Source organism: Phragmites australis, chromosome 24 (genome assembly GCF_958298935.1).
Source record: "Phragmites australis chromosome 24, lpPhrAust1.1, whole genome shotgun sequence".
NCBI classification, from domain to species: Eukaryota; Viridiplantae; Streptophyta; class Magnoliopsida; order Poales; family Poaceae; genus Phragmites; species Phragmites australis.
The window spans coordinates 414,821-432,870 of record NC_084944.1 but is presented as its reverse complement, the minus strand read 5'-3'; the positions used below and the strand labels follow the sequence as shown (position 1 = coordinate 432,870).

Genomic DNA, 18,050 nt, shown 5'->3' with positions numbered 1-18,050 from the left:
TAACTTACATTATATGCTTAAGACTTCAAGAATTGCATAATGTAGTAATAAACAACCGCACGTGACATATCACAATTATTGTACTTCATAAATCAAGAATCAAGTAAACTTCTGAAAGTTAAACAACATTGTAACAAGCTCATAATCAAATTATCAGGTTAGATGTATGCATTGAACTTAAAATAATGGAGGCAACCAAATGACAAGTTAAAGTGTAGCTATCCGCTACATTCGCTTGCCTTCACTGGCAATGAAGGCGGGCACTAGTGGCAACCTGAAGCGACACAACTTGAACAAACACATCATTAGCACCAAGACACAGCAAAAATAAAACAAAAGAAGGCACACACTTCTATGCCTAAAACCCCACAAACTCGACAACTGAAGGCTAAGGAAAGACATATACCAACTAGCTCACTGGACGCCGAGCAAGAACCGCCTCTAGCTCAGTCAAAGATCAAAGAACAAGATGCAATGCACGTGCTAACTCTCGCCGGACAACAACACCAATTAGCCAAAAACTCATACACTGCTTAACCAAAAGGAGAAGGACCAACGCCATTGGAAATCTTATGACAAGAACTACAACCTCCATTATAACCATACACTCACATCCGACACCGATTAAGCCTCAAATTGAATTGATGCACTACTCACTAATCGGACCAACCACGCACTCAATCGATGACGTGGACAACCGACCTCAACCTCCTACAAGCATCTAAAGACTACGAAGAAGTCACCTTTGTAGCCTAACCGCAAACCGGCGAAGAAAAACGATGGGCTCGCGAAAGACCTCCTTCTCCTCCCTTCTTCTCCCTCTTTCCTCCCTTCCTCTTCTTCCTTCTTCTTCTTCTCTTCCTCTTATTCCTTCTTCTTTTCTTCCCTCTTTAGCCGACCGACCCCTCTTCTCAGCCCCCACTCCTCACCACCTTGCTCGCCCCCTGCGCTCACCAGTAGGTTGCGCTCTAGTCAACAACTGGTGGTAGGGCGACACAATGGCTGTGGGAGGTGGCAGCGGTTGCTTCCGAGGCAAGAGGCAGTGACCGGCGACGGCGTCGATGTCGGCTAGGCCGGGCAGCACCCGTGATGGAGGTGGCGGCTAGCGATGCGTGGGGGCATATCAGGCCAAGCGAGTGAGTGTGTGTGGGATAGGGTGGGAGACGATCCCGCTGAGCCTTATACTCTTTTTTTTAATTTATTCAATGGTTTAAACTCATTGAGCTCATCACGGATTCACCGAGTGCCCTAACGCGACGTTAGATAGCAAAACAGAATCATCTTTATGAGATCTATGCATCTATGGTCTCCAATCGTCCATCCAAGCAACGGTTCAAAATGTTAAAATTCGTTAAAGTTGTCCAAATGGGCCTTGTCGGTGACATGGGAACCGGGGGTCCCCGACTCCCGAGGCCAGGACAGCAGAGTGCCACGTGGCGCCCTCCCTCGGGGATTATCTCTCCGAAGGTCCGATAAGACCAAGTTCTAGGAGAGGGTGCTCGGGGCCATGAACAATGGTCCCCGAGTACTCGAGTTCCCCGATGACCCGAGAAGACCAAGTTCCAGGAGAGGGTGCTCGGGGCTATGAACAATGGTTCCCGAGCACCCGAGTTCCCCGATGACAAGAGAATTCACAGTTCTGGAAGAGGGCGCTCGGGGCCATGAACAGTGATCCCCGAGCACCCGAGCTTGAAAGTGCCTAGAGGGGGGGTGAATAGGCTTTTCTGAAAATTAAAACTAAAACAGCGGATTAAATCTGCCGGATACTCCAGTGAATGTCGGATACTCCGGTCCCGGTGAAGGTCGGATACTCCAGTCTGGTCCGGAGTATCCGGTCTATTCCGGAGTCTCCGGTCTATACAGGAATTCTAGAACAACTACGAATTAAAGCAAATAGCTAGAATCTAAGGTTGAAGCTATGACTACTGGATATCACAGAGCTAGAATAACACTTAACACTAGCAAGATGATCACTAGAGCAATTTGTATGATGAATCACAAATTTCACAAAATAAAATAAATTGCACGAATACGAACACAAGAGATTATCCCGGAGTTCGGCCACCTCACAAAGAAGTGCCTACGTCTCCGTTGAGGAGCTCACAAAGAGCCGGGTCTTTTCCAACCCTATCCTCCTCTAGCGACCACCAAGATCAAGCTAGAAATTCTTACTCAATTCGAAGATGTTTACAAACTTCCCGTGGCACTCCACAAGTTTGGGTGCTCTACGGGCGACGCCTTGCCGTCTAGAAGCACAAAGCTTCAAGAGAAATGATCGCAGCGAATGCTCGATGAAGAACTCAATGCTCAAGTGGTTTAAACCCTCTCCAAACACAAACTCTCTAAATTTTTGTAAACTTTGCACTAGAGATGGTTGGAAGGTCTTTGAATGCTCTTAAAGTGCTCAAGAGGTCTAAAGTTCACCAACAACAGCAAGCCCTCAATGCCATGGGGTGTGGGAGCATTTATAGCCCTCTCTCAAAAACTAGCCGTTACTGTTTTGTCAGAACTGACCGAAGTATCCGGTGAACACCGGAGTATCCGGCCCTAAATCCAAAACCGGCGTCAGAACGGTCACAGAACGTGTCAGAACTAGCCGTTACAGTTCTGTTAAATTACCGGAGTCTCCGGTCCTGACAGGGCTTCCAAAAACATTAAGTCCGGAGACTAGCCGGACCCTCCAGCCTCTCCAGGTACCGAAGTATCTGGTGAACACCGGAGACTCCGGTCCTTTTTATCAAAAAGATTAAAACTAAATCTCTTACCGGAGTATCCGGTGAACACCGGAGACTCCAGTCTTTTTCAATTAAAATAAAGCCCTAACCGAGACTCTCTGGCGGAGTCTCCCTCGGAGACTCCGGTCTGTTAACCCATAAATTACCGGAGTATCCGGTGAACATCGGAGACTCCGGTGTTTTTCCAATAAAAATAAACCGTAACCGAGACTCTCTGCCGGAGTCTACCTCGGAGACTCCGGACTAAATACTGAGTACCGGAGTATCCGGTGAACACCGGAGTATCCGGACTCAGTGAATTTTTGCAGAACTAACTCGGTGTCCGTGGGTGATTTTGTCTCTCAACTAGTTGGTTCTAAGGGATAGTTTGAGCATTGAGACACTAACCAAGCAATCAAATGCAATCCTCTTAATAGAGCGGCTATCCTAGACTCAATTTCAAAAGTAAAAGAATTTAAATCCTATTGAGTACTCTTTGTTGATTGTCCATTTGTTTCGACGGGCGTCAAACGTCACTTGTCTTTTTAACTAATGCTTAAACCTGTTCATAACTTAGATAAGCATATTAGTTCCTTAATTGTTTTGTCATCAATAAGACAAAACCCACTTAGGGGGCCTAGATGCACTTTCAGAGTTCCCTGAGGATCCGAGCAGTTAAGTTCCTGGAGAGTGCGCTCGTGGCCATGAACAGTAGTCCCCGAGCACCCGAGTTCCCCGAGGACCAAGAAAGGGCATATCCGGGAGAGAGTGCTGGGGGCTGTGAACAGTAGCCCACGAGCACTCATAGTTCCCCGAGGGCTTGGGAAGTCATTCGCCGATAGTCCCCACAAAGGCTCAGCGGTGAGGTGTCAATTGGTGAGAGGCCCGATGCTGCATTTAAGAGGGCGCGTGGCCTGTTACTTCCAACCACTCCCCCCACGTCTGCTGTCAGTCCCTGCCACGGTCTGGCAGGGAGGCATGGGGACATTTAATGCGTGGGTCACATCGCGCGTCATCCAGCGCGCCTCGGGATAACGTCGCAGGACTCGAGGCGTAACGCCTGCCGCCCTGCTGTGTCAGGCTCGCTCTGACCGGGCGGGCACGCGGGGATGCTCAGTGGCTGCCCGGCGGGCCCTCTCCGCTGCACCCGCTGAAAAGCGGAATGATGACGACGAAGACCGGACGGGGGGGCGTTTTCAACCCTCCCCGTCACCTCAAGCTGCAGCCTATGATGGTTGCTTTCCATTTAGGGTGCCTTGGAACTTGCGCCATCCTTTCTGGGCACGCTACCCGCCCCGACGGGTATAAAAGAGGGGCGGGCTCCCCGGAGAAGAAGGACTTGGACAGAAGACACGAAATGAACTCCGGACGACGACGACGACGATGGAAGAAGCACGAAGCTCTAGACTTAGACAAACATTCTTGTAACACGAGAGATCCTTAGAGAGACATTCCCTGAGCATTTATAGCATACACACAGGAGTAGGGTATTACGCTCCATGCGGTCCGAACCTGTCTAAAATCCCCTGAGCATTTATTTCCTCCTACATCCGATCATCCAACCCACCTGCATCTCATTTGCTCCCATTTATTTCACATACGATGCGGACTCAGAATCATCCCCCGGCCAAATCTCAAAGGGGGTCCCTCCGGATCCCCGCTTGTGGAGTTCACCCTCCGACAGGCCTCCTGGCCTGGCACGACCTGGTAGCTAAGTGGGCCGTCGTGCCGTGTCGGCTCACGTGCTGAGCCTTTGGTCTAAGCATGACCCACTTAAGGTCAGACTGTATTGTGCCGGTGTCGGCGACATGGGAACCAGGGGTCCCCGAGTCCCGAGGCCAGTACAGCAGAATGCCATGTGGCGCCTTCCCTCGGGGACTATCTCCCCGAGGTTCAAGAAGTCCAAGTTCTGGGAGAGGGCGCTCGGGGCCATGAACAGTGGTCCCGAGTACCCGAGTTCCCCGAGGACCCGAGAAGGTAGTTCCGAAAGAGGGCGCTCGGGGCCATGAACAGTGGCCCCGAGTACCCGAGTTCCCCGAGGATCCAAGAAGTGCAAGTTCCGGGAGAGGATGCTCAGGGCCATGAACAGTGGTCCCCGAGTACCCAAGTTCCCTGAGGACCCGAGCAGACACAGTTCCGGGAGAGGGCGCTCGGGGCCATGAACAGTGGTCCCTGAGTACCCGAGTTCCCCGAGAACCGAGAAAAGACATATCCGGGAGAGGGCGCTCGGCGCTACGAACAGTAGTCCCTGAGCACCCGGAGTTCCCCGGGGACCTGAGAAGCCCCTTGCAGGTGGACCCCACAAGGGCTCAGTGGTGAGGTGTCAATTGGTGAGAGGTCATTTGCTGCATTTAATAGGGAGCATGGTCTGTCACTTCCAATCACTCCCCCCACGCCTGCTGTCAGTCCCTGCCACTGCCTGGCAGGGAGGCGTGGGGACATTTAATGCGGCGGATCCCATCGCGCGTCATCCAGCGCGCCTTGGGATATCGTCGCTGGGCTCGAGGCATATCGTATGCCGCCCTGCTGTGTCAGGTTTGCTCTGATCGGGCGAGCATGCGGGGTTACTCGGAGGCTACCCGGTGGCCCCCCTACTGCACCCGCTAAAAAGCGACATGATGACGACAAGACCGGACGGGGATGCATTTTTAACCCCCGCCTGTAACGTCAAGCTACAGCCCATGATGGTTGCTTTACATTTATGGTGCCTTGGGACTCGCGCCATCCTTTCTGGGCACGCCAGGCCGTCCTGGCGGGATATAAGAAGGGGTGAGCACCCCGGAGAGAAACAAAGTCTGAAGAAGGTGGAAGTGAAGTGATAGAAGACAAGTTCAAGAAATTCAACAGACAAGCAAACAAGCTAACGAAACTGAGCAGATGCTCACGAAGATCGAAGCTCTAGACTTAGACAAAAATCCTTGAAACGTAAGAGACCCACAAAGAGGCATTTCCAGAGCATTTATAGCATACACACAGGAGTAGGGTATTACGCTCCGTGCGGCCCGAACCTGTCTAAAATCCCCTGAACATTTATTTCCTCTAGCATCCGATCATCCGTCCTGCCTGCATCTCCCATATACTCTCATTTAATTCACGTATGAGGTAGATTCAGAATCATCTCCCTGGTCGAATCTCAAAGGGGGTCCCTCCGGATCCTCGCTTGTGGAGTTCATCCTCCGACAGCCGGCCCGTGGCACAATAGGCCTAATGACCTTTTTTGGCCTGTTAAGCTCGTTAGACCGTTAATACATGAAAAAAACTCAAGAAAAATTAGAAAAAAATAAATGGGCTAGGCCATACCGTGTCGGCCCGATGTGTCACATCTCCAGCCCAGGCTGTCATGCTGTGCCAGCCCAGGCCGATTAAAAACAGGTCATGCCATGCCTGAATCGTGTCTACAGTGAAAGACCTCAGGTCGGCCCATTAGGCATGGCTCATCTAGACATCACTAAAATTCATACTCCTCACGGGTCCCACGATCACAACTAAAATTCATATTTTTGGGTATTACAGCCTCAAACGCAGACAATGTCACGTATACACCGTCCGAGGTGTTATGTGAGGAACCGTCCAAATAGTATTCTAATTAATCATCAGGAGGATCATTGTTCATAATCACAACCTCGACGATTAACCAGAATACCATTCCGGTAGTCCCGGCACGTGTTTTGTGCCCAGGATCGGAACACATGCCTTCCAACTCAAATATCACAACACAGTTTAATAGAGAGCAAATAATTAAACTGGATTACCATTGTTAAACAAGCAACTGCTTCCACAATTTACAACAAAATAGGAACAACAACAACTACTACGCAGCGGAAGAAAAACCTATACAACAAAAGAGTATGGAGCCGTATGCCCTTAGGCTCCATACCAAAAGCGCCGGAGTTCGGAGTAGAAGGTGCTACTCCTGCCCGCCACCCTGATCGGCAGGCACAAAGTAGCCGAACACTGCCCCATCTTCGCCGACCTGCGAACCTGAAAGCAACTTAAGGGCAGCACCCTTAGTACGAAGGTACTAGCAAGTCTTACACAGTATGAGTATATATATTCTCGACTCCAAGGATCATGCATTTAAAGCTGTAGCAAGGATTAAGACATGTTTAAGTTCATTAAGCGGTAAGCAACCTAGACTCTAGGTGTAAGCAACTGACTTAACCAACCACCGACTCAAACCCTGCCAACCAACTGATCAAAACAGATATATAACAACAAGTGTATAAAAGCAAACCATTCCCACCAAACCACCAACCACATACCGACCAAACCACCCCAATCCAACCATACCACAACCCACATCGAAACTCTACGACCAAAATATGGTCGCTCGGTGGAGATAAGCGATAGCGATGCTCATGACCGAGAGCGCGGCAGCTCGAACTGATTATACACCCTGCAGGGGGATACTCCTGGACCCACACGACACAGGGACCATACGGCTTGTGCCACCCGCTAAGATGCGCACAAGGGGGTACCCATGACAACCTTTCCCAACCAGGCCCAACCATGTGGATCAACCATAGCTCGGCACGGCGGTATTAGAACTACTCCCCGAGCAAACTAATACCGCTAAAAGCCCGGACTCAAACCGGACTCACACCGTCTATGACGAGGCCCACATGACCACGTCTGCGAAGGTAATCGGCTCGCCTACCATTATATCAGCATGTGGTGAGTAAGGTATGTGCTAAAGCCGACTACACCGATGATCGGTGCTTAACCGGTGCAAGCGGTCTACGGTGTCCGGGTTCCCTCCCCGAACTGCCTGAGGACTCCTCGTGAGCAGATGACACCCCTAACACCGCCCACACCTCGTCTCAACTCACCACTCACCAAACCGACTCATCATCAACACAACCATAAGTGCGAACAAATAATAAGTCCTAGGCTCGCGACAACGGTGGACGCCGTCGTCGACTTCTACCGGAAAGCCTAAGTACCACTAAGCATAGCGAACTAAAATTAGACCTCGATGACACCACTAGGCTCCTAGGAACAACACATGACACGTGACCGAAATGGGATAATGCATCGGCATAGGTTCTACCCAACTCGGTACCCGACACATGCAATGTATACATAAGCGTAGATAACATATTAAATTTTCAAGTAGACACGGTGCAATATGAACGATGCTTGCCTTGCTGCCCTGAATCAGAAAGGTGGGACGCCTCACGATCGCCCACGGCCTCCGGGATCGACGGATCGGCGTTCACTACAGAGAGCAACGCGTGCAATGTAATGAGCATGTATGAAATGCGATCATGTAAGAAAAATATGCTCCACAATACATGACAACATTATTCCAAGATCGTACTGTCCAAACCAGAATTTTCCAAGTGGTCTCAAAAAGTTTGGAGTTCCTACGAATTAACTACGAATTTTACAAGCTATCAGCTATCAGGAAAGCCTGATAAACCGTGCTCGGGGTGCCCAGGATGAACAGTACTCACGGGTACCCGGGGTGAACAGTACCCGGGGGTGCTCGGGGTGAACAGTACCCGGGGGGTGCTCGGGTGAATAGTACCGGGGTCCTCGGGATCGACCGTGCTCGGGTGCTCGGGGTGAATCAGTACAGGGGTGCTCGGGTGCTCGGGTGAACAGTACCCGGGGGTCGTCGGGTGAACAGTACCCGGGGGTGCTCGGGAGTGCTCGGGGGTGAACAGTACCCGGGGGCGCTCGGTGAACAGTACCAGGGTCCCGATACCAGGGTCCTCGGGATCGACTGTGCTCGGGTCGTCGGGTGAACAGTACCCCGGGGTCGTCGGGTGAACAGTACCCGGGGTGCTCGGGAGTGCTCGGGGGTGAACAGTACCCGGGGGCGCTCGGTGAACAGTACCAGGGTCCTCGGGATCGACCGTGCTCGGGTTCTCGGGTGAACAGTACCCGGGGGTCGTCGGGTGAACAGTACCCGGGTGCTCGGGAGTGCTCGGGGTGACTGCGCTCGGGTGCTCGGGTGAACAGTACCAGGGGTCGTCGGGTGAACAGTACCCGGGGTGCTCGGGAGTGCTCGGGGTGACTGCGCTCGGGGTGCTCGGGTGAACAGCACCAGGGGTCGTCGGGTGAACAGTACCCGGCGCTACAGTAAAATCAGCCTCGCGCAGCTCCAGAACAGCAACCATTACGAAGGGAAAAACTGGGCTAAACTAACCTGGGAGTCTCTCTAAATCAAAAGTAAAAATGCCTAGAAGGGTGTACAGGGTCTAGACTTTGCTCAACCGCCTAGTAACATGATTCCTAACTCAAATCCACATAAATCCTCATTTGTTCCCAGACTGCAAAACTTTAAGAACTTTGCAACCCTAGTTCCAGATTCAAGATCTATCCAACCAAAAATGAGCATACTTGCCATGGGAGCCTAGCAGACTCACCCAAGGTCCTTTGCTGAGGTTGGTGACCGCCAGTTGAAGGAGGAAACGACGGAAAATGGCTTGGAGAAGAGAGGAAAAACTGCTGCTTCCTTGCTTCTCCCAAAGAACACCAAACAAGTTCAGAACCAGCTCGAATTCCTTCGGGGAAACTGAAAATGAATTGGATGGACGAGTAGTCCTTGAGCTGGTGGTCTCGTGAGTACCACATATGTACCTTGATCTTGCTCCCAGAGGTAGGGATCCAAAAGGGGAAAAAGGGAGCCTAAGAGAGAGAGTGAGAGAGACAGCCAACTCCAACTTGCTTCCTCAAAAAGCCTCATATGGTGGAGTGGGTGAGGAGTACGTATGGGCAAGTTTGAGGGGAGAGAGAGCTGTTGCCCACTTATAGAGAGATATTTTTCCACCCAAGTGGGCCCCATTTACCTAGAGGAAAGTCCAGACTTGCTTCCAGCTCCTTTATTTCTCTTAGTTTTTCCTTCTCCCACCTCATTGACTCAAAGTGAAGTGCTCCAGTGACCCAAACTGGAACATGAAGCTGAAATTGCATGTTTTAGGATTAAAACACACAATTATGGATTTCGGGACGTGACAAACTCGCGTAGCGTATGTGCGGGACACGTACCCGGTGTACATGGACCAGGGATGGTCGTTGGCGGTACATTTCTTCAACACCAACAGCAGATGTACCCTAAATTTAGCTTACAAAGCACTTTTGTCAACCTATGTAACATTTGTTCGCAGAGGGACCTCGTGCAACAGATAGGGATGGAGGCCAGTACTGATATCCAATGGATAGACCATGTGACAGATGTCCCTGCCTCTGAGATACGTGGGGAGTTCCACAGGAACTATGAGAAGGCGTAGAAGATCACGAATATGTTCACTTGTAGGTCAATTTTGGACGTTGCTCATCGACTCTCCGCTTCTCGAGCTGCTCAAATGCCTCCTATTCGGCCTCCCCCCCCCCACCTGTGATGACGATGGCCATTGCTCTGAGTCCTCACCCCTCATCGACGTTCACGGCTTGGCCTCACCCATCCCTACGTTCGACGTATGCTTAGCACTACAACAGCTCCTACAGGTCCTCATACACAGGTGTCGATGAGTATTACGGTGGCAGCTCCTCTAGGCCATCTTACACATATGTCGATGCGTCCTCATCTTGCGTCAGTACTTAGAGAATCAAGTATCTATGTACTTCATAAATTCATATTTGCAATTGGTGCTAGCATGTTTTGCTCCATAAACCACATGCATAGCTCGATGATTGCAATTGGTGCTAGCGTGTTTTGCTCCACAAACCACATGCATAGCTCGATGATTTCGATGACATACAAACGATGACATATTACCTGGAGCAGATTATCAGAGAAGGTACCACGTACTATGAGGTTGACTTTGACACTTTCCTCGACTCGGGTTATACACAGAGATCGTGACCTCCAAGTTAGGTGCCACATCTCCTGTATGCACACAACAGATCTAGGAGGAGTACGCGACACTAGCTCCCAACAGCCGGCCTTCGCGGACAGTGGTTCCAATGGACTTGCTCACATACTTAGATATCCACATGAAAGCATAGAGCCACATGATATCGAGACCGTATGAGCATAGGAGATAGTTTCAAAACAGGGACTTATTTATGGTTTAAAAACTATTTTAATAACTATGTTGCTTCCATCAAATATTGTTAGTATCTTATTCTACTATACATACTGATAAGAGGGGATGATGTTACATAATACTGGTATAATCAATTATATAAGTGGTGTGACGTTGCTTTCTAATGATGGATTCGATGAGGACGCATGGTGTGGTAGCTAGCTAGGCCGGCCCCAGTAACAAGCATCAAAGTGAGAGGTGGCTCTGGCTGGTGCTTAATTTGACGATCGACTTGATCAAAAGATAAAAAGGACAAATGGAGACCCGGAAGTGATGTGATGTGGACCCGATCGATGGAGTGGAACAGTCAAAGCAGTGCGTGAACCACGTTTCTTCATCGAATTGGATACGAGTAGTATTTGGAGAGCGCACGCTCACCATATTATTTTCAGTAGATACTTTAATTTTTTTAATATTATTATAATATATTTTTTATTTTTAACAGCTAACGTATTTTTGTGCGATTGGCATGCGTGCGTGTATCACATGAGGGACATATGCAGCTCCCCTCCGCGTTGCTGCTTTCCAACGACAGGTAAACGTGGGGCTGTCCCCGGCCCCGCCACGCCACCAAAACGTGCGTGCTCGTAGCATTTGCGCGAGGAGAGGAATCCAAAAGCACATGAATTGCGTTGGCGTTGTGGCTGGCGTCAACCTGCACTAGGCAACTTGTGGGCCACGACCGACAACCCCGTTTTGATACATTTAAAAACGGTTTTTCTCAAAGAAAAAAGTCATAAGCTATTTAACAGCTGATTTTTTATCTTGGTTTTTAATGGTTTTTTAGTTGGCTGAAAAAATAGTTGTGACTAAAATGAATAAAAAATTAAGAAACAAACTAAGGCAAGCTTTTTTATTTTTAACACTGACTTCCGATGTCTTTATGTTATGTTAAAAAACTAAAAATGTATCATAAAACTCAACAACTAAAATTATACCGTCACAACTGATCCAACAAGCACATAGAAACTGCGGCCACGTACCTGCAAGTGGCCCCACCCGGCTTATTTTTTATCATTAATCTCCAGGTCGCGGAATCACATCACATCCACACGCATCTATCTGTTTTTTTTTTTTTTTGTTTAAGAAAGATAAAGAGAAGCACGGCGATAAACACGTGAAGACTTTGGGGGCCAGGTTTTTAACGATAAGATCGCGCGCGCGGGTCGCTCTCCTCCCTCCCTCCCTGCACGTGGGCCACTGTACGGACAGCAGTCAACGGTCAAACAAGCCGGCTGGTTTTTTTTAAGGAGGGAGCTCATCCTTCCTTAGTACTGTCTGCACGCGTATATAAGATCATAACTATCTTAAATTTTTATCTTAAAAATATTATTACAGCATCTTTTATCACTATTACAATATCCCTTATTTTTTATCTCCAGCAACTACTTTATTTTCTACCTTCTAATTCTCTTTCTCTCTCCGGATCCGCTGTCAGACTCTGTGAACAATACTGCTACAATAACCGACATGGTTTTCTGCACCCGGTCCCACTGCAGTCTCTGTGAGCAGTGCTGCTACAGTAGTACGGGTGCTACAGTAGTTCCGCAAAGTCGTTGGAGCGTTTTCTCTCCCCGCAGTACTGTAGCAGCGGATTTAGAGCTGCTACAGTATCCCGCAAATCACTGTAGCAGCCGGATCTGCAGAAATGCCCCCTCTGCTGGAGATGGCCTAAACCTAGCTTAAACATGCATCTACTTGGAACATGAAAAATATTATATCAGTGCTTCCGTAGTAGATGAGCCGAAACCTGATTTTTTTAAAAAAAAAAGAAAAGTCACTTGATATATACGGCCCTGTATCATCAGTTCTTGTAAGAATTATGTATGCATTCCAAGCAGATATACAGAGTGTGGCTCAGGAGGAAATAATTAAGGTCTTCTCTTGGGGCATGGACGCAAAGTTAGGTTCTGGTTGTGGTGTCTTCACTTCATTCGTACCAACAATGGTGCTGTCGGCTCATGACGGAGAAACCGACGTGCATAAAATGACAAAGTTTGCAATGCAATACCCTTTAATTTGCATTCCCACAACGTGGAAAATATGCCTGGTTCCCTGGACACCGCACTAATGTACCTACAGGAACTAGAGCAATTGTGAAATTTTAAATGGATTTTATGAAAAATACATGTTGTCCTTACAGCTACGTCAGAGATTATTTTCATTACTAATTGAATCACGATTAAATGACACGGGGAAGATCCGCTCGACGTTTTTTCACATCCAACAAGTAATTGATGCCACCGCTTGTCTGAGGGGAGGTTTCCAGATTTACCCCCGGCACGGCAAGGAGTGGCCACGTGGCAGGGGCTTCCTCTTTCGTTTTTTTTTGGGTCTGGGCCTAAACCATTCTCCACCCACCATTTCTTTTGCTTTCCCTCCCTCCCCCCCTCCATTCTCCACCATTTCCTCTCGTCGTCTCCTCCTCCGATGAACCTGTGGACGGACGACAACGCCTCCATGATGGAGGCCTTCATGGCCTCCACCGACCTCCCCGCCTTCCCCTGGGGGGCGCCCGGTGGTGGCAGCTCGGCCGCCACGCCGCCGCAGCAGCAGATGCCGCCGGCGGTGGCTCCGGCCTTCAACCAGGACACGCTGCAGCAGCGGCTGCAAGCCATGATCGAGGGGTCCAGGGAGATATGGACCTACGCAATCTTCTGGCAGTCCTCCGTCGACGTCGCCACGGGCGCCTCGCTGCTCGGCTGGGGCGACGGCTACTACAAGCCCTGCGACGACGACAAGCGCAAGCAGATGCCCATCACGCCCGCCGCACAGGCAGAGCAGGAGCACCGTAAGCGCGTGCTCCGCGAGCTCAACTCGCTCATCTCCGGCGCCGCGGCCGCGCCCGACGAGGCCGTCGAGGAGGAAGTCACCGACACCGAGTGGTTCTTTCTCGTCTCCATGACGCAGTCCTTCCTCAACGGCTCCGGCCTCCCCGGGCAGGCGCTGTTCGCCGGGCAGCCCACCTGGATCGCCTCCGGCCTCTCATCCGCGCCGTGCGAGCGCGCGCGCCAGGCCTACAAATTTGGCCTCCGCACCATGGTCTGCGTCCCCGTCGGCACGGGGGTGCTCGAGCTCGGCTCCACCGACGTCATCTTCCAGACAGCCGAGAGCATGGCTAAGATCCGATCGCTCTTTGGGGGCGGGGCTTGGCCTCCCGTGCAGATTCAGGCGCCGCCGCAGCAGCCAGCGGCCGGAGCGGACCAGGCTGAGACGGATCCTTCCGTCCTCTGGCTCGCCGACGCGCCGGTTATGGGCATAAAGGACTCCATGTCGCACCCGTCCGCGGCCGAGATCTCCGTCTCCAAATCGACGCCGCCGCCGCAGATCCACTTCGAGAACGGGAGCACGAGCACACTCACGGAGAACCCCAGCCCCTTCGTGCACGCGCCGGCGCCCCCGCCGGCGCCGGCTGCTGCGCAACCGCAGCGGCAGCACCAACACCAGCACCAGAACGGCCAGGCTCATCCAGCCCCCTTCCGCCGGGAGCTCAACTTCTCGGAGTTCGCGTCCAACCCCTCCATGGCGGCGGCCCCGCCGTTCTTCAAGCCCGAGTCTGGCGAGATTCTCAGCTTCGGCGCCGACAGCACTAGCCGGAGGAACCCGTCGCCGGCGCCTCCCACCGCCACCGCGCCCGGGAGCCTCTTCTCGCAGCACACGGCGACCATGAACGCGGCCGCGGCGAACGACGCGAAGAACAACAATAAGCGTTCGATGGAGGCCACTTCCCGCGCTAGCAACACCAACCACCACTCAGCGGCGACGGCGAACGAGGGCGTGCTGTCCTTCTCGTCGGCGCCGACGACGCGGCCATCGACGGGCGCACCGGCCAAGTCGGAGTCTGACCACTCGGACCTGGAGGCATCGGTGCGCGAGGTGGAGAGCAGCCGCGTGGTGGCGCCGCCGCCGGAGGCCGAGAAGCGGCCGCGCAAGCGCGGGCGGAAGCCGGCCAACGGCCGCGAGGAGCCGCTCAACCACGTGGAGGCTGAGCGGCAGCGGCGGGAGAAGCTGAACCAGCGGTTCTACGCGCTCCGCGCCGTGGTGCCCAACGTGTCGAAGATGGACAAGGCGTCGCTGCTCGGCGACGCCATCTCCTACATCAACGAGCTCCGCGGCAAGCTCACGGCGCTGGAGTCCGACAAGGAGACGCTGCAGTCCCAGATCGAGGCGCTCAAGAAGGAGCGCGACGCGCGGCCGGCCCCGCAGGCAGGCGGGTTCGGGCACGACGCCGGGCCGCGGTGCCACGCGGTGGAGATCGACGCCAAGATCCTGGGGCTGGAGGCCATGATCCGCGTGCAGTGCCACAAGCGCAACCACCCGTCGGCGCGGCTGATGACGGCGCTGCGCGAGCTGGACCTGGACGTGTACCACGCCAGCGTCTCCGTCGTCAAGGACCTCATGATCCAGCAGGTTGCAGTGAAGATGGCCAGCCGCGTATACACGCAGGAGCAGCTCAACGCCGCGCTCTACAGCCGCCTCGCAGAGCCCGGCGCCGCCATGGGCAGGTAATCGTGGCGAGCTCAGCTCACCATTGGCTGCCAGATAGGGACGATACTGTTACTCGTACTCGCCACCTGGTCGTCGTCTTCTGCCGTCGACGTTACAATCGCCAGAGATTCAGGAGGAAGAATAAGACGACGATAATGGTGGTGGTGTAAACTTTAGAGAGGAAAGATGGATGATGATACTTAGCTGCTGATGTTGTTCATCGACTTCTTGTTTTTGCTAGTAGCGTGTTACAGTAATTATTAGCAGGAACCGTCCGTCGTTGTCAATTACCTATTGTTATGAGTCGTGATGGTGGATCGATCAATGTACTTTACAGCAGGATTTCGCTTGAACTGGAGTCGGTTTTTTGATCGCATACAGTGCAGTGTCTTGGTTGGTTTATCATTGGTTGGTTCTTGTTGATTTCTTTGATGGATAATGGGTGTTGCTGTTTGGACGAGAATCGTTTTTAAAGGGATTTGTTTTTGCTAGTAGCGTGTTACAGTAATTATTAGTAGGAAGGATTAAGCAACCGTCAGTCGTTGTTAATTACCTATTGTTATGAGTCGTGATGGTGGATCGATCTATGTACTTTACAGCAGGATTTCGCTTGAACTGGAGTCGGAGATTGATTGGATCAACTGCTACAGTATTGCAGCAGAATATAATTGAAGATGATCTTATCATTAGTTGTGTTTCTGTACGAGACTTTTCACGTAAAGATCATGTGAGATCCTCTATTTTCTAATTCAACGGTTGAAAGGTAACGCGTACCGAAGAGAAAGAAGAGGAGACGCCCGCTAGAAGTGAGAATCCGATCTTATGGAATGTCGAACCGTGGCTGGCAGCGTGAGTTTAGCACGAGTACAATAGGATTTGCACATGACATGAAAGGACATGTGAGTTGGGTTTGGGTGGGTAAACTTCACATCAAACAACTTGCTAGTAGGAATGAAGGCAACTAAAGTGATGGAGAAATGAAGAGTACAAGGAGAGTGGCGCATGTGGCTCTCAACTAACGCCACCTTTAATTTGTGACTCGGGTAAAAATATAGAATTAGACTATATATATAAGTATATTTATTGAAATAGGTAACATGGTGTTGTATTTATAATTTTAATATTCGTATTTGATACATTATTTATTGAAAATAGAATTTTGCTACATCGTACGTTGAAAAATAGTGGACCCGTGTGCCGAATATGGGCTACAGTGCCATATTCAGCACACTATATGCCGAATATCAACCGTATTCGGCACACCGCGTGCCGAATACGGGCTACAGTGCCATATTTAACGCACCGTGTACTAAATATGAACTTTGCCTGCCGTGCGGTCACTAATTCGACACATAGTCATATTTAGCACACCGTATGACGAATACGGAACTATAGTCCGAATATGGGTTTTTCGACGTACGGTGAACCGAAAATCTATTTTCGGTAAATAATACATCAAATACGGATACTAAATTTGTAAATACGGTAACATATTATCTATTTTGATAAATACCACAACATATCTAATTTTAAATTTTTGCCGTGACTCGTAGTGCTGCTCTCTCCCTCCATACTCCCTGCATCACAAATCCTGTGCGTTGATCCTACTCTACATACGCAATACATCCTTCAGGTCGGCGATTAAGCCTGCTGCGGTTCCTCTAAAACAATTCTAAATTTTTTAATCTAATAAAACTAATTCAAGGACCAAGACAATAATACTCGGGATCGGAGTTGCTGTCTCTCTGCAGCAGAACCAAGTAAGCCGAGCGCATGTGAATCAATATGCAGAGATATTTATTGGCAAAAGGTTTGACGAACATGCAGAGAGCCAGAGATATATTAACCACCTCCGAGAGTGCGAGTCACATGCCGCAAAGAGTTGCTTTCTCTCTAGAATAGATCCAGGTAAGGACTGCTTTTGAAAGAAACCCTGCTGTACAAAATATTTGGGTCTGAATTCTGAAAGGTAATTTGGATAGCTAAGGAGAAAGCACCAGTGGTCTAGTGGTAGAATAGAACCCTGCTACGGTGCAGGCCCTGCTTCGATTCCCGGCTGGTGTATTTAATTTTCTAATCACTTTCCCTGTTCTGCTTTATTTTGGGAGGAGTTTAAACTACTGCAAAAGCTTTTGTTTGCAACATCTCACACAGTTTTGCTCGTGTTTCATGAAGACCCATGGTTTCAAGTTTCAACTACCTGATCAATCGCGAACGGCAAAATTGTGTACTTGAATCTCAAAGCGATTTTGACAGTTCTTCGCCAAAAACTGTAACTGTGTTTTTGGAAACCAAAGTTGGCGTCAAAACGTGAGTTTTAAGGCGAATTTTGCTGCTCATGAGCGATAAAGTACATTTTTTTGGCGTTCCGGGACCGCTGAGGCAACCTAGGGGACTCAATCATTCATGTGTGTTTTTCACGTTCTGGGCCGTTCCCGTGAACTATATCACACTTTTTTTTGGCTGCCGGGGCATCCCAGCTGACTTGGCCTTTCGAGCGTGTCTTTTCCCATGAGCTTTTTGGGTCTGCCGTCGCACCCGTTTGCGCATGCTTTCGTCGTTATTTTGGGTCGCCTCGTGAGCTATAGCAAGGCAAAACTCGACTCTAAAACCGTGAAGTTAAATTTTCTAATAAAGTTGCTTCAAATCATCAGCAGTGTATATGAAAACTGTTCTCTTAAATTATAACTTTGTTTTTAGGAAACGTGAGCTATATGAAGGTACAAATTGACCATAATACCATGAAGCAAATTTTACATATAAATCAGCAAACTATGAGCGAAAAGGCTTCCTAGCATCTTGAGAACGTTTG

At 50.3% G+C, this 18,050-nt stretch overlaps 1 protein-coding gene across 1 annotated transcript; it reads left to right on the top strand.

The window, feature by feature from the left end:
• Positions 1–13,089: 13,089 nt before the first annotated feature.
• Positions 13,090–15,927, top strand: LOC133907038 (transcription factor MYC2-like). The gene has a single exon (XM_062349030.1). It carries the CDS (start codon positions 13,181–13,183, stop codon positions 15,257–15,259), a length of 2,079 nt encoding a protein of 692 aa, XP_062205014.1. The 5' UTR covers positions 13,090–13,180; the 3' UTR covers positions 15,260–15,927.
• Positions 15,928–18,050: the final 2,123 nt, after the last annotated feature.

What these genes read in the sequence shown, in the direction of transcription:
- LOC133907038 (XM_062349030.1), top strand. Translation starts at nt 13,181, where the DNA reads ATGAACCTGTGGACGGACGACAACGCCTCCATGATGGAGGCCTTCATG.